The following is a 16,942-nucleotide window of genomic DNA, read 5'->3' as shown; positions in this document are numbered from 1 at the left end:
TTTATATAGTATCAGAGTATTGATTAAGAAATAATTGGATTCAGTATCTTAGGAGACAGAGCATATATGGAATATTTATGATTCACCACCTTCCATTTGCTGATCTGATGACTAATACAGAGAGAGAATGTGATTAATGAAGCCTCTACTTTGTTCTTGAGGACCTCAGAGAATGGAAACTTTACTTTCAATGTTTGTGTGAACTTCAGATAATTGATGTGCAAGGTATGGTTCATATATCTTATTTCTTATTCCTAAATGCAAAACAAAGCTGTAAACAAAAATATTCTGTCCTATTTAATACCATTGAAGAAATGTGTTAAATCATATGTGTGTGTGTCCTGCCCTAATAGTTCTATATTTCTTTTTGTCAAGCATTACACATAAAACCTACAGAGGTTACAATGTTCATTTCATGTGTCTATTTGTGTTTATATTTGTCATGATACCTAAAGTGTGCTATGTTTTCAACATCGTTTCAGGTTCGTTGATGATCTCGCAGATCTGACCAGCTTGCGAATAAATTCTGAAGACCGACACAACTACAATAACCACTCATCAGAGAATCTATTGTCCGAAGACTTCAGTCACCAGAAGAGAAGCCATGAAAACCCTCCTGCACCTTTGTGTCTTGCTTCTTCCCCTGGTAAGCAAAAAAAACACACTCATTTATCCTTCAGAATCAATGCAGGTTATTGATGATGTTTAAGGGAGGGAAACGGACAGCAGTTTTCTGATGGTCTCCTGACATTATTGGTTTTGTGCATCAGACTGACTGGTGGTATTGGCTCCTTGCAGCAATTCAATGGGATTTCGTCTGAGGCAATGCAGCAGAAAGGGAGGCATTATTACAGTCTCTGAAGCACGGCAAAGGTTTGGTGTTACAGACCGAATACAGTTCATTGGTAGATAGTTTCAACGTAGTACCTGTTTCTGTAGATCGTATTTTTCACAGGGAGTCAAAATGTTACCACACATCCACACATACTAAGTCACTTTATTCAAGGATTGTGTTTTATGTGAATTACCCTTCGTTTTAATTAAAGAGCATGTCTAATATAGGTTGGTACATACCAAAAGTAGGTATTTCATATACTCTAAAGAAATACACCAGTGCCCCAGATTATATTTAAATAAGAAGCAAGTCATGAACCATTTCTCAGATGTTTCTTACTTGATTAAGATTATTATATTTTGTGATATTGTTGTTCTGTGATGTATAAACTATTGCACATATCTCATGGCGGGGGGATGCCTTAACATCCTCTTTGCAGTTACGATGAAGGGATAGGATGCCTGGCCTGCTCTTTCAATGCTTAATCATGTGCAAGAACATAAGGTCCTGTGTTCAGCTTGGCACGTCCAAATCCACACCGATTCAGCACACTAAAACAAAGCACGCGCTTCATTCGTTCACTTCCATCAACAAAGCAATTTGAGAGATTGCAGTGTGGCTGCTCTTTTAATATGTCTCCCTGCAGATTAAGTGATTTGTGAATGATTAATAAGTTGCTAAATAAATGTTTTAGTACAACTTTTAAACCTTTGAAGAGCAAGAATATATTTAGAATGGGTGCTAAATCCTTTGTGTTGGATTTCATTGCAGCTACTCATAACGTACTAAGTAGAGCTGATGGCCTGCAAATAACAGGATTACTACATCTGAAAAAAAAAAAAAAATGCATACACACACACGAATAAATACGGCAGCAGTGCAAAAAAAACGAAGACTCTGCACTAACACAAAACTTGCTAAATATTTGTATCTTTTAGGACGTGTACAGGGATTTGAGCCCAGTCCAACCATGCTTATATACGAATCATATCTAGAAACACCCAGTCTTCACTCCCCCAACAGCCGACAAACCTGCTATGCCAAATGGCCAGGCCTTGATGAAGGAGGGTTTGAATTCTCTGCCGGGTTTAGGGGAGTGACACTATGGTAATGGGCTTGTGTACACAATGAGCCCTGTCAAATTCTCCCCTATACACTCCTCTTCTCAACTGCTCCACAACCTCATAGATGGCACTGACACCATTGTAAACGTTGTGGTCTGACCCCACTAAGATCTGAAGCACCTTTTCAGTCACACCTCTGAGCACCTGATCTGCACAGCTCTAAATGAGTGTCAAATGAGTGTCTAAGGGAGTGAATTACACTACATCAAATGAAATAGATAAAAACATTTCAGCTCCCAGAGCTGTATGAGAGGCAGATTGATGTCAACTTGTTGTGTAGTGTTTATAATAGATTGTGGGTGTGAGATTGTAAATGTGCAGGATTTTGTATCTGCAGAAATCAAGAAGTGTAGTAAAACCTCAAGGTCCATTTGTCAGGAAACAGTATAATAACATTCTTCACATTAATTCAGGTACAAGATTACAGAAAGAAAATATTGTGCTGCATTTATTCTTGAACGGGATTACACATACATATATTCACATAAGCTTGTGCTTTTTCTCCCTCTCTTTACATTTTTGAAAGATTTCCTGTGTGCTCCCATAATTGTGATGCCTATTGTATGTTATGTGACACAAACATATAGTCATCATTTTGGGGACACCATCATCTAACATATGAATTCATTACATCAATTACATTGATTACATTGAATGCATTTTCTAAGGAGCAGTTCAAAGCTCCTTGCAGTCAGAGGGAAATATGGGCTGTAGAAATTTGCTTAAAAGTACATTCAGTTTAATTTTAAGAAGAACAGCAATTATTGCAGGAATAGATCCAAATGAAACATCTCAATGAATCATCAAAGCCCTGCAAGAACCATACGCTGCTTTTCCCATGAAATGATAATGCAGTATTTGAACTGAATTTAAATAGGACTGCATTGCAGCTGGCAAACAGGCTGTTCAGATTTAGCTGCTTATTGTAACATTGTCTGAATTGCCGTACAGTCATCGCTCTTTTTTATACAATGATTTGTATTCCATCGGGGTGAAGGATAGTCAGTTAAAAAAAGTAATGTTCTGTAGAAACTGCATTGCTCCACCTGCAAGATGAAACTGAACAGATGTGCATGATGCTGGTTGTTGCAGGGTTTTCCTTTCCACACATCTAATAATGTGTTGGCAGTAATCTAATCAGAGTTTTTGTTATGACAATTGTATGATAGCTACCTCACAGCCATGCCTGTAAATAAGGAGGTTACTGAACATGCAAAATGTGCAAATGTCTTTTCAATGTAATCTATTACAAGAAGGAAATATTCCCAAAAGACAATGGTTTCTATATTGGATGACTTGATAAAAACAACATCACACAATGTGACTAATAAACTATGCAACTCAGTCAGAGACGTGGAGGGTCATATTCGAAGGAGACGTTGTCGTGTCTGTCCCCCAGAGTGATCTAAAGAATGTCCTCCTTTTATTAGAATGGAAAATAATGCACATAACGAAACATGACATGAAAAAGCTCCATCTGATCACAGAAATCTGTTTCCTGTCAAGCATGTATCAAGTCCTTGGCACCAGCCCACGCTTACACTCAGTCCAAATGAAGGTAATACACATGCAAATTCAAGCCTCCTCTTTTTATGAATGCGGAACAGTGGCATTTTTGGCACGACGAAAGTGAAGCTTACATTGAGAGGAACGTCATAGCCACTGTGAAGCGTGGAAGTGGAATCTCTTTTTTTTGGGCTGTCTTGCTTGTTCTGGCTTTGGTGCTTGTTTTGGCATTGTGGCAGGGAACGGATTCCTGAAATAACCTGGGGCAATTTCTGGGACACTTTATAGCAAGCTGGTAGCTCTTGCACACAATTGTGCGAATTAAATTATCTCTCACTAACACATTTAGTGTATATGCTATATGTTAATGAGTCAAAACGTATGCATAATAATTGAGTTACATGTTTGTTAGTAAGGTGGTCAATGTTGAAGGTAGTGTTCACTACATGTGTACAACTCTGAGTTTAGTGCCCTTTAGTAAATGAAACTCTAAGAGCCTTATAGTCTGTCTTTGTAAATCAGATGTTATCTCTGGTTGTATTACTGAGTATGCCTCTTCACTTATGTTTCCTACAATTTTTTTCAACTCTGCGTTCAACAAAATGGGCTGTAAGATGACAGATTTGCAAAACAATTTGAGGTGTGATTTCAAAACAAAAGCCCATGGCCATAGTGACCCGTAATCCCTATGGATCTGTGTTCTGAAAAATAACATTCCTGACCATGAGCCTAGAGCAGGGCATTTTTGTTGGAGACCATTGTTTTTTTTCGTATCGTGACTTCCAAAGGGATTTAATTTGCAAATGATGGCAGATGATCGAGCACCTCGAGATCAAAGTCCTTGAGCTTGAGCAACGACTTCGCGGTCGGCACTGTAATTAGTTAATTAGCCAGCCCTTCAGAGGAACGGTGTGCCTGTCAGCAGCAGAGCAGGAGGAGAGTGTAGATGAAAGAGTCTGGCACAGAACGATATAATAAGAGGAACAGCAGTGAAGTGACCCCACAGGTCCAGTTCTTCATTTGTCCCTCAATGCATGGCAAAGACAGACACCTGGATATTGGTTAACTGTGGTACTCAATACTCCCAGTAAAGGGAGTTTGCAATAATTTGAGATTCACTCATTATTGGTATACACAGACTTGACCGTACACTTGACGACCCCACCCCACTTGTCAAAAGAAAACGTGTCATTAGGATTGGTGTTCCTCATCAGGAAACTTGCTGGCCAGTTTAGGGGCCAAGGAATTGTGTGCTATACATCCCAGCATTTGAGCTTGGATGGCCACGTGTGTTCATTGGATACACACATCAAACAATCCAATGTTGGATTGTGTGGCATGTGGCAAGAGACCACAGAATTGACCAACAGACACCAGAGGTTGGCTGAACTTGATTAAGTGCTGATCAAGTGGTTGACAAACAAGTGAAGTGTCTGCTGGGTGCAGATTGAAAATGTCCCTGAACACAATGGACTGGGATCCTTCCAGTTTTCTTTGAACATGTGAGGGGAGGCAAGTGGAATAAGATTAGAAGATTTAACACCTGGCTAAGTTCCTGTTGCAGTGAAGAGTTGTCAGAGTCATGAATCATTAGGCTTCTGTTTGGAGCAGGTGGGAAGTGTACAAACCAGACAGGCCTCATCTTCACTGAAGCAGGACTGATGCATTGGGTCTGTGCTCTTACTAAACATGTCAGCTGCTTCTGTTAGTAGCCCTGCATATGTCTTTCAGATGTGTCACATTGCCCAAGGAGTTGGAATGATGTTTCTTATTTGAACGGGCTGGAAGAGTGCGCAGTGTGCGACTGAATAGTAATGAACTCTGCTTTGCAAGACAAGTGCACATGCTTCCCTATAGCACCTTCTCTCACATAACTTTATCCAAACAAGAACAGGAATGAAATGTTGTATTCATGTCAAAATATTCTGACTAGAATCTCCTGATTAAAAAAGGTAGTAATGTGTTTTTAACTTAAATCTTCCCCTCCACATTTCCATCTACAGCAAGTCCTTTTTTACGTGCTTAATTGTGAAGCTGCCAGACCCTCCTGTCAGCATCTGTCTTTGCCTGACTGCCTGCTGCTTAGCAACAGGGATTCTAATTACCATAGATAATACATTGCAACAATGTAACTTGTGTCAACAGTATATTTAAAATTACTGTAGTGTCACAGCCTCATGTAGGCAACAGGGTCGAAATCCAGACTAAAAATGACTATTAACCACCCCCCCCCCCCCCAAAAGAATAAAAACCCTTGGGACCTTTATAATTTCTAAAAATATGACTCAATTCTCCACCTGTAAAATATAAAAAAGTGGCCATTCCTGATGGTATATAGCACACAGATAAAGGAGCCGGATGAAGAGAGCGCTTCATTAGTTATACATGTACATTACTGTGTACAAATGGTATACAGTGAGGGAAAAAAGTATTTGATCCCCTGCTGATTTTGTACATTTGCCCACTGACAAAGAAATGATCAGTCTATAATTTTAATGGTAGGTGTATTTTAACAGTGAGAGACAGAATAACAACAACATAATCCAGAAAAACGCATTTCAAAAAAGTTATAAATTGATTTGCATGTGAATGAGGGAAATAAGTATTTGACCCCTTCGACTTAGTACTTGGTGGCAAAACCCTTGTTGGCAATCACAGAGGTCAGACGTTTCTTGTAGTTGGCCACCAGGTTTGCACACATCTCAGGAGGGATTTTGTCCCACTCCTTTTTGCAGATCCTCTCCAAGTCATTAAGGTTTCGAGGCTGACGTTTGGCAACTCGAACCTTCAGCTCCCTCCACAGATTTTCTATGGGATTAAGGTCTGGAGACTGGCTAGGCCACTCCAGGACCTTAATGTGCTTCTTCTTGAGCCACTCCTTTGTTGCCTTGGCTGTGTGTTTTGGGTGATTGTCATGCTGGAATACCCATCCACGACCCATTTTCAATGCCCTGGCTGAGGGAAGGAGGTTCTCACCCAAGATTTGACGGTACATGGCCCCGTCCATCGTCCCTTTGATGCAGTGCAGTTGTCCTTTCCCCTTAGCAGAAAAACACCCCCAAAGCATAATGTTTCCACCTCCATGTTTGATGGTGGGGATGGTGTTCTTGGGGTCATTCCTCCTCCTCCAAACACGGCGAGTTGAGTTGATGCCAAAGAGCTCGATTTTAGTCTGACCACAACACTTTCGCCCAGTTCTCCTCTGAATCATTCAGATGTTCATTGGCAAACTTCAGACGGGCCTGTACGTGTGCTTTCTTGAGCAGGGGGACCTAGCGGGCACTGCAGGATTTCAGTCCTTCACGGCGTAGTGTGTTACCAATTGTTTTCTTGGTGACTATGGTCCCAGCTGCCTTGAGATCATTAACAAGATCCTCCCATGTAGTTCTGGGCTGATTCCTCACCGTTCTCATGATCATTGAAATTCCATGAGGTGAGATCTTGCATGGAGCCCCAGACCGAGGGAGACTGACAGTTATTTTGTGTTTCTTCCATTTGTGAATAATCGCACCAACTGTTGTCACCTTCTCACCAAGCTGCTTGGTGATGGTCTTGTAGCCCATTCCAGCCTTGTGTAGGTCTACAATCTTGTCCCTGACATCCTTGGACAGTTCTTTGGTCTTGGCCATGGTGGAGAGTTTGGAATCTGATTTGATTGATTGCTTCTGTGGACAGGTGTCTTTTATACAGGTAACGAGCTGAGATTAGGAGCACTCCCTTTAAGAGAGTGCTCCTAATCTCAGATCGTTACCTGTATAAAACACACCTGGGAGACAGAAATCTTGCTGATTGATAGGGGATCAAATACTTATTTCCCTCATTAACATGCAAATCAATGTATACCTTTTTTGAAATGTGTTTTTCTGGATTTTTTTGTTGTTATTCTGTCTCTCACTGTTAAAATACACCTACCATTAAAATTATAGACTGATCATTTCTTTGTCAGTGGGCAAACATACAAAATCATCAGGGGATCAAATAATTTTTTCCCTCACTGTATATCTAATTTTTAAAAGCTTTTTCATGGTTGTCTGAATTTCACTTCTGTACCCTCTTTAAATTACTATAATATGGTCCCTGGGCACAGAGGCAAGAAAGTATAATTAGTATAATATAAGGCAGTATAATTAGTCAAGAAAGTATGTTTTTTGCAGGCAGAATATTATGCAACAGATATTGTGTCTTCATTGTGTACTTGTTCGCTCGAATTATCATGAATCTACTGTCCACAGGCAACATCTTATACTTTAGACATCATTTTGTTCTAAAATAAAATAAATAACCCTTAATGAATACATTGTGTGGGAATAAAAACTATTTACTGCGGGAAATGATTGCCCGAATCATCCACAAATGTTTTATAAATTCACTTTATCTAGTGCCCACCGTGATTGTAAAATGAATGACATTAATAAAAATAGGCAAATGTGACGGACTTCTGTTCATACTGTCACTGATGTGATTGCTTCTAAACGACTGCTATTAATACAGTAAAATTGGTAAATATCTGTCATGCAGTACTCTGTTCAATTCAGATTTACATACAACGTTAATCATTTGTACACATTTCTCATGTATAATTACACTGTACTTATGAATAAATACAGATGTAGTTGCTGAGTACCTACTATGTAATTACACTGTAACTGGGAGTGTTTCCAAATTTTTTTAAGAGGAAGATGCTTTTATGTTAAACTAACTTCTGTCAATCAGATATATAATACCGATATGTTTACAGTCTCATTAATAAAACATATCCTCTGTAAAAGGTCTGTCTGAAATAAATACATTTCAGACGTTTTGTGGTTAATATACATTCTGGAAATGTCAGGCCAGCTGACAGGTTGACTTTAATGCTCTATGAAGGTCAAATTGTAAAATACTAGACAAATTGTACCAATCATTTACGAAGTAATTGAAAAAGTTTATCAACCTGTTTTTGATTTTGATTTTACAGGTCTCGTCCTCATATTCAAATTGCGTCATTCAAAGAGAGCAGGAAGAATGCATGGAGAAGATCAAACGAGAAGAATCCATTAATGATCCTTTAATAGGTAAGAGGGTATTACATATATAAATACATATGAGTCACTTGTTGTTTTTTTAAATATATATATTTATGTGACAAACTGTTGCCAATGATTTACATGGTGTGTGGGTAGATGGTTTATTTTACAAAGGAGATTGAGGAAAATCATCTCACCTGAGTCATATCACTTGTCCGCCCCCACAGTGAGGTTGTTCAGTGCTTCTTTAAAGTGGTTTAATGTCTCTAAACAGCAGAGTTGTTGGTTTCTTCCTCAGCGAACCGTTACATGTAATAGGTTTAAAATCTGACTGAGAACAACAGGAAATTATGGACCTTAGAAGATACAGAACTGTGTGGGTTTCTAGAGAGAGCCTGGGATCATCCATACATTCTAGGTCAAAAAGATATTGACTTGTAGGTTTTGGGATGTTTGTACCATGGTATAGTGCTTCTTCGTCGGCTCGACCTTCACTGAGTGTGAATGTGTGTGTGCACTGCTTACGCATCTGCGGTTTCCTGGGCAACAGACTCATTATTTTCTAGAAACATGGAATTAGAGATAACGATTCATTCCTTCACTCGAAACGCTTCCCCAATAGCACACAGTGCTGATTATTAGTATTATTATTACTTGTTGAAAGCAAGTCATAAATACCTTAACAGAAACAATACAATTGTCTAGAGGAAGTGGCACTTTTAATTATTGCACAGTCATTGCCGACATTTTTGAAAACCCGTATAGGGATTGCTATCTAATTCTCACATACAAGACTTATTTTTTATTTTTCTCCACCATGCATGGATATATTTGGCTGAGAACCAGCCCTTGTTGTGTTGACCTGAAATTGTTTTAAGCTGAAAGCTTTTCTATACTATTAACCTTTCTAAATCCTTGTAACATTATATGGACACAGACTTCTTCCGGCCAGGCAATGGGTAGACATGTTTACGGAATCCCTTGGCTCTTGCTGATGGCAGTCATTGTGACTTTGACAAAGAGAGAAGGTCGCACGCCTTTGGTTTGCTGATGTGATCCGTGCCGGGCCGTCTTCCACAGCACAGGTGGTGCTCTGCTCAGTTAACTCAGAAACTGCACAATTGAACCACCTAGAGAGTTTACTCCACCTTCATTCAACAATCTCCACATGCTGGTCTAGTCCTGAGCACTAAAGAAGTCATTGTTTCATTCTGTCAGTGGACATAAAACTATAGCTTCCCGTCTTGACTAGCCTATTGCCATTAAATTGTTTTTCCTCAGAGGGTAAGGTCAGGAACATACTCCCGGGAGAATTGCAGAATCTTTGGTGTTCTTGACACAATCATCGATGCTGATTTTCATTTAGTTATTATTTGTAAAAATGTCCATTAATCAAATATAATATAATAATAGTTGGGATTGCGATATGCAGTTTAGCTCAATCTAATTTGAAAAAGAAAACTAACATGCTGTAACTGACCAAGAAAGCTTAGTATTTGGAACACTATTGCCTATTGATTTCCCTTGAGAACTGTATTACATTTGTCATGGTTTATTTTTGTGTGCTAGCGATGCATTATAAGAAAGATAAACAACACCGATATTGTCTATGACAATATAAATACTGGCATTTGAAAGCAGATCCTGGCTGCCAAGGAGTGTCATTATTATATCGATCTTCTGCTGTACAGAATCAATCAATGTCAGTCTTCACATATTATCTCACACTGTAGACTGACTCATACATGTTATGACTGCATGTATCTAAAAAGTGATGATTCTTTTGTTCATGTTCAATGGACAGAAGTTCATGTAATATCCTGTAGTGCATGCACTCACACCTGTATCGTATTTAGTGTGATAGTTAGATCAAAAGTACAAGTATGTTTCATATTTGGTTGGATGTTGTATTTTAATAAGGTGCACAATAAAGTAACGTGCTACTTAGTCATACGTACTTTGAAAGCAACCCCTACCATGCTGTATAACCAAGCAAAGCAGAGTGAAAATGTGGTCTTTCAGGTTGCAAAAGCTAATTGAAGCTTCACGAACACATTTTTAAGACCAGGCATGTCATTACCTTCTGTCAGTAATTTAAGACATAACCTAGGCTTTCCCTTATTAGGTCCCTACATTCATTGCAATAAATGTAATGGGAAAGGTCATGAAATTGTTGGTGTCGAAGCAATGAAAGATGTATTAACTACCAAAGCGTCTGAACTTGGGTAGCTTGGTAGACGTGGTGGTTCTCTGTATAAGCACGCTGCCATCAAGTGGAAATGGCTGGTTAGTACAGGCTTTCATAAGGGACTCTGGGAAAATGTTTTCTATCCATACATGGCAGGTGGTGTTTTTATTTATTAATTTACTTGATAAGCAGTTGTTGAAATTTCATAGTAATGAGAGGTTTACAGGAAGCTACAGGAGACTACCTCTGGTACAGCTGCCTCTGTAACCAGGTTGAATGTGAATAATGACTCAACAGTCTCTGCTAATGATATTCCAAGAATAAGACAATGCTAACATCAAATTAAGGAGGTTAAATTTCAGATGAAACTAAATCACAGTTCCTCCTAAGGAAGTTATACTAGCTCCCTACCCATGATTTCTGAAAACCTTTACAAAGCTCGTTACGATGAGATTGTAGAAAATGTGTTGCCACAATTAAAATATGTTTTAGTTGTTTTTTGGAAGGAACCAGGGTGCTTAATACACACATACTGATCTCTCCCAGCTTTACTAGTTAAGTGTAGATAGACTTGCTGCCATCACAGTTATGAGACAGTTTCATTATCAATGTCTGTCGTGCTGTTTTTAAGAGGATGCGCTTATCTTCTCAGCGATGTAGATGTAGTAATCCTGGGATTTGACTGAAGAATAAAGCAAAATGGGGTTTCTTGTTTTGTTTAGGTTGTTTTTTCCACTTAAGTATTTTTGGTTTGTTGGTTTACAAACCACAATAGTATCTGTGTGGGGAACCTCTACAGGATGGATTCCCCACTTGGATTTTATGGATTTTAAAGAAACACTCGTTGTTATGCTGTGATCATAATTCATCCAAGGATCTTAATACTAGTCCTTATCTTGTGATCATAAAGTAGTTTACTTCAATATTACCATGTTTTTGTTTTTATTTAGTCCTGACCTCAATGTGCCAGCATGCAAATCACTTATATAGAGATAAAACTGGAATATAAAATGTAATAAATGATTGATAATTGTAGCAATTGCTGAGAATGAGTGTCCTAATTTTTCAATTCACAATTTATATTTGTTATGTTTTTTTTATGTTCGTTTTATTAACGAACAAGAAAATCATAGAATTAGAACTTAAAATCATTTTCTGAGTGTAAAAGTAATACGTTTTTATTGGTAACTGTAGCCCTTGCAAAGTTTCCATTGCCTCTTGGTAGCCTCTCTGATCAGTCTTCTTCTTGAATTACATAATGCTAAAAACGGTTTCACAGTTTAATGTTGAGTGTATTCTCACTACACAAGGTCTACAGTCCCGAAACCTTCACTTGCCATGTTGCGCATAAACAGTGGATTAAGACTGCAAAGCTAATTACAAACAAATAAAATGTACACACAAAAATTCCATTTACATTACCAAATTATCTGTAATCCTTGGAAAGGTTTGAGCAACTCTGGGTTTAAATCTGAATTCTTCGTCACGGGCATCAGAAATAAGAAAACGTCATTGTTGTCCATTGCCAGGAATAATTTATTAATGATAGGAAAGCACAAAAGGTTATCCATTCATTAAACCAAGGCAAAGTGGCTTGTTAATGTTTAATTCAAATTAATAACCTCTGAGCCCGAAATATGTTACTTTTTATTTCCAATTGACAGTGTCCAAGATTCATTACGGTTTTTTGGCATTTCCACTGCCATTAAGTTCTGGTATAAACAATCGGTAACAGACAAAAGTACAGGAAACAAAATGGCAGTTTTATCCAAATTGGAATCAAGACATCTAGCAGCACGTGCTGATGAAGATTCAGTCCTTGTCAAGGATGGAGTACTGTGAAACATCTCTACACACACCGAATAACAGGCACTCTGGTAGGTGTGCAATTTGATTTAGTGTGTGCACTGTTTAACAGACCATTGCACATCCATCCATTAGGGTTCAAATCAAACAGAAAAACATCTCACCCAAATGCTGAGGCTAAATCATGACAGAACAGCATGGCAACTTGGAAATAGATTTAACACAAATAAAGAAATTGCACACCAATGAGTTTGACGTTTCTCATAATTGTTTGGTGGTCTGTCCCCCTGGTCTCTCAAAATCTCACTGTTCTTAATCTCATTCCCATTGTTGAAAGTCATGACGATGCTCTGAACAATAACAACTGCAATGACATTTGAATGTTGTAGTGAATTGATTCAAAACCAAGACATCCACTATGATATCCCTCCCATGACAAAATGTTCTTTCCTCAGTGATTTTAGATACATCCTGAAATGCAGTTCTTTCCCCATCAAAGACAAAACACTAACATGAATATGCATTGTAGTAAAATAAAATAAAAAGTTATCGCACCATATCATACAAATAGAGAGCTTATTAAGCTCCCATGCATGACGTGCCACAATAGTGACTTTTGACCTGAGATCAGTATATTTACTGATTATAAAAAGTGTTCTGGATTTGAGGAGCTGCACACACATAAATAAGATGTAAAAAAACAGGACAAATAGGTTTCATTTTCAAGGCCACTTTTATTGTTGGTCAACTGAAGAACATGCAAGTAATGTAAGATAGGTAAGACAAGAAAGCGAAAGCCAGTGTCCCACAAGTTCTCTTTTAACACGGACCCCCTTGTCACGTTCACCTCTTAGGAGACTGTCAACACACCCAATCCACTTGGCTCCTTTGGAGAATAATATATGTCCTTTAAACGTTTAGCACGTTTCCTAAGCTGAACAATACACATTGCATTGTGAAGAACTCCTCAAAAATACAAAGACGCAGCTCGTACCTCCTATGAAAACCCATTCAATCAAAGCAAGCTTGAACGAACCTGTCAAGCCAACCTAAGTTGCGCAATTGTGATTTTGGTCACAGTTTTCTTATCTGTTTCTTATCTCACCTGTCACGTTGACCTGAAGCACAGCTACTCATCATGCTTGTTCCAGTAAAATCTGGTTGAAACCAACGAGTCCATCAGCCTGTGAATGTGGGCGGACGTTGGCGAACTTCAGTGAAGATTGTCGGAATGGATGGTCGATCGATTGCTAGAAATAGAACAAACAACAATGGCTTAAGTCTTAACTATTGAATCAGATACAGATTTTTTACAACATAATTTTGTACAAAACAGATGCTTGATAATGTGTATTATCATGATACAGTTGGGCCTGAGTGGAAGTAGATCTATACCTTTGTAAATGCATGAGGGTAATGTTTCATAGGAAACCTACACACGGAACAGATGTATGGAGTTGTATGTGATTCACAGTATGTTTGTTTAGTTTCTTGGGGGTGAGAATCTGATCAGTTATTGGATTTGCAGTTCCGACTCCCAGACTCCTACACATATAGCATGTATTCCTCTGAGAGGTCAAGTGAAACTGAAACATCTTGGAATCAATTTCTTACCCTCCACGTTCTCCAGACTCTCTGGATGCAGGTGGCGGCCGTGTGCCTCTTGAGAATGTCTCTCCTCAGCAACCAGGAATGCACAGCTAAGGAAAGAAAAGTCTCGTTACTAGAAGGGCTTGTACAAAAATTACAGACATAAATAAAGTGAAGTAATGGAATGGATTACAGATCTGTAAATGGCCAGACACACAGAAGATAATAGCTAATGAGATTCCCCACAGCTGTCGAACTTCACAACACAGAGTAATTGCATTGGCCACAGAACATGACCTTCCTATTGCCGAGGCTGCTTGGGATACCACGTGTGTTATTTTGTGTTCTAGTCATTTGTTAACAGTCTGAAGAAAATGAAAACCCACAGACACAAAACAGTGCCTTTCTCTGGCAACAATCTGAGCGGCTGTGAGAGGAGACGCTGAGCCCAGAGCAGCCCCGGACAGCGTGTGGACACTTGCCTGCTTGGATGACAGTCGCTGCGTGTCTCTGGCTGGCCTGTTGTTTTCTGCTGCAGTAGCGCCTCCAGTACCACTGGATGCAGGACGCTTGGCCTCCAGTAGTTCCAGCTGAGGAAGAAGAAGAGGAAGATTTGAATCTGGTATTAAAACCGTGCCACCTGTGATGAGGGAGAGTTCTTGGTCGTCCCCGACTCCTAGACCCCTACATAGATCACTTCCTGTCAGCCCTCTGGACATGATCGTTTCAAAAAGCATTTTCTTCAGTGTGATTACCATGGCGGGAGTGATGAAGACTTTGGTGTTCCCGCAGTGCACCAGTGAACTGTGAGGCTGGCGGTCATGGGGGTCCGAGGGAGCGGGTGCGCGCTTCAGGACGATGTAGAGAAGGTCACTGACTGCGTGGCCCAGGATACGTTTGCTGGCCTCTGACCCTAGGACAGTGAAGGACATGAATAGAGCATCAGGAATCCAGACAACAAACAGATAAACTAGTAGAAAACTAAGCAATTCCTGATGATAGAAAATGTTCTATTAACTTTGGCATAACTTTAAGTAACAGCATTCCTTATATATTTTCGAATTTCTCTTTGACGCCTTCCATGGCTGGTTTAATCTGGCTTGGTGTAACAGTCAGTAGGCACATACATGTTTAAGGCATTGTTATTACATATTTTATAATATATTGTAGTGTTCTTTTCGTATAGGAAATGAATGCCCTTATTTAATATACAGAACATGCATGTGGCACACAAGTCATTACAGACCAAACCAAAAAAACAACGCATTCTACATACTCTTGAGCCATCGTAGATCTGTTAATAATAATATAACAATAATAATATTAGTACAGGGCATACAATAATTTATACTTAGCCGGAAAATAAAAACCGGAAACAAGCAGCTTTATTATGAATAAGCCTTGTTCTCGCTGGGGCTGTGAATAATGTCCATTGCCAGTCAGACAGTTACACTACAAAGATGACAGCAATCAACGCCGATGAGATAGTTAAGAAAAAAGGCAGTAAAGTCACCTCAGTGATATGGAAGTGTTTAGGTTTTGCGAAGTCCGACGTTGAGTACCACTGTGCTGTGTAAAGTTTGTAGAAAGTCTATCGCAAGTAAAAGTGGCAGCACAAAAACCCAGGTGCTGGACCTGTGACAGAAACATGCAGTGGATTGGGAGCAATGTGTGGCACTGCGAGACACAGATGCCAGCTCCTGTCCCCTCCCAAAACCCCTGCTAAAATGTAGCTAACATTAGCTGCTTGATTTTCCAGTGTCATCCCAAATGACAAGATGGTGCCCCGCTGTGTGGAAATTACACGCGGTGACATTTCTTATCACGAAAGAGATCATTTCTTTTTAGGCATAGCATACTAGAGGCATTTTTTCCATTTGATTTAAAACAAAATAATGCGCAATTATGACAGCTATGGACGTGGTGCTGTTCTTTTCTTCTTTTGTTATTCTTGCACGAATGTTATTGCACATGTAGGCCAAGTTGATACAGAACACAAGTCTTTTTTTAATAAATAAAATACACTACCGTTCAAAAGTTTGGGGTCACTTAGAAATGTCCTTGTTTTCGAAAGAAAAGCAAATTTTTTGTGCATTAAAATAACATCAAATTGATCAGAAATACAGTGTAGACATTGTTAATGTTGTAAATGACTACAGTAGCTGGAAACGGCTGATTTGTAATGGAATATCTACATAGGCGTACAGAGGCCCATTATCAGCAACCATCAGTCCTACGTTCCAATGGCACGTTGTGTTTGCTAATCCAAGTTTATCATTTTAAAAGGCTAACTGATCATTGGAAAACCCTTTTGTAATTGTTAGCACAGCTGAAAACTGTTGTGATGATTAAAGCTGCAATAAAACTGGCATTCTTTAGACTAGTTGAGTATGGAGCATCAGCAATTGTGGTTTCGATTACAGGCTCAAAAAGGCCAGAAACAAAGAACTTTCTTCTGAAACTGGTCAGTCTGTTCTTGTTCTGAGAAATGAAGGCTATTCCATGCGAGAAATTGCCAAGAAACTGAAGATCTCATACAAACGCTGTGTACTACTCCCTTCACAGAACAGCGCAAACTGGCTCTAACCAGAATAGAAAGAGGAGTGAGAGGCCCCGGTGCACAACTGAGCAAGAGGACAAATACATTAGAGTGTCTAGTTTGAGAAACAGACGCCTCACAGGTCCTCAACTGGCAGCTTCATTAAATATTACCCGCAAAACACCAGTCTCAACATCAACAGTGAAGAGGCGACTCTGGGATGCTGGCCTTCTAGGCAGAGTTGCAAAGAAAAAGCCATATCTCAGACTGGCCAATGAAAAGAAAAGATTAAGATGGGCAAAAGAACACAGACACTGGACAGAGCAAGATTGGAAAAAAGTGTTATGG

General features: G+C 39.2%; 1 protein-coding gene across 2 annotated transcripts in view; it reads left to right on the top strand.

Annotated features, from left to right (window-relative positions):
* The window catches only part of LOC136763265 (pituitary adenylate cyclase-activating polypeptide type I receptor-like), a 64,902-nt gene that overhangs the window by 13,822 nt on the left and 34,138 nt on the right, over positions 1–16,942 (top strand). For both annotated transcript variants that reach the window (XM_066717148.1, XM_066717139.1), the window contains exons 2-3: positions 483–646; positions 8,423–8,519. In XM_066717148.1, the coding sequence (XP_066573245.1) occupies positions 605–646; positions 8,423–8,519 (139 nt within the window). In that variant the 5' untranslated portion in view covers positions 483–604. The remainder of the gene's footprint in view (positions 1–482; positions 647–8,422; positions 8,520–16,942) is intronic.

The sequence above is a fragment of the Amia ocellicauda genome, chromosome 2 (genome assembly GCF_036373705.1).
Source record: "Amia ocellicauda isolate fAmiCal2 chromosome 2, fAmiCal2.hap1, whole genome shotgun sequence".
NCBI lineage: Eukaryota > Metazoa > Chordata > Actinopteri > Amiiformes > Amiidae > Amia > Amia ocellicauda.
Note: the sequence above shows the minus strand (reverse complement) of the source record. Positions and strands in the feature narration are given on the sequence as shown.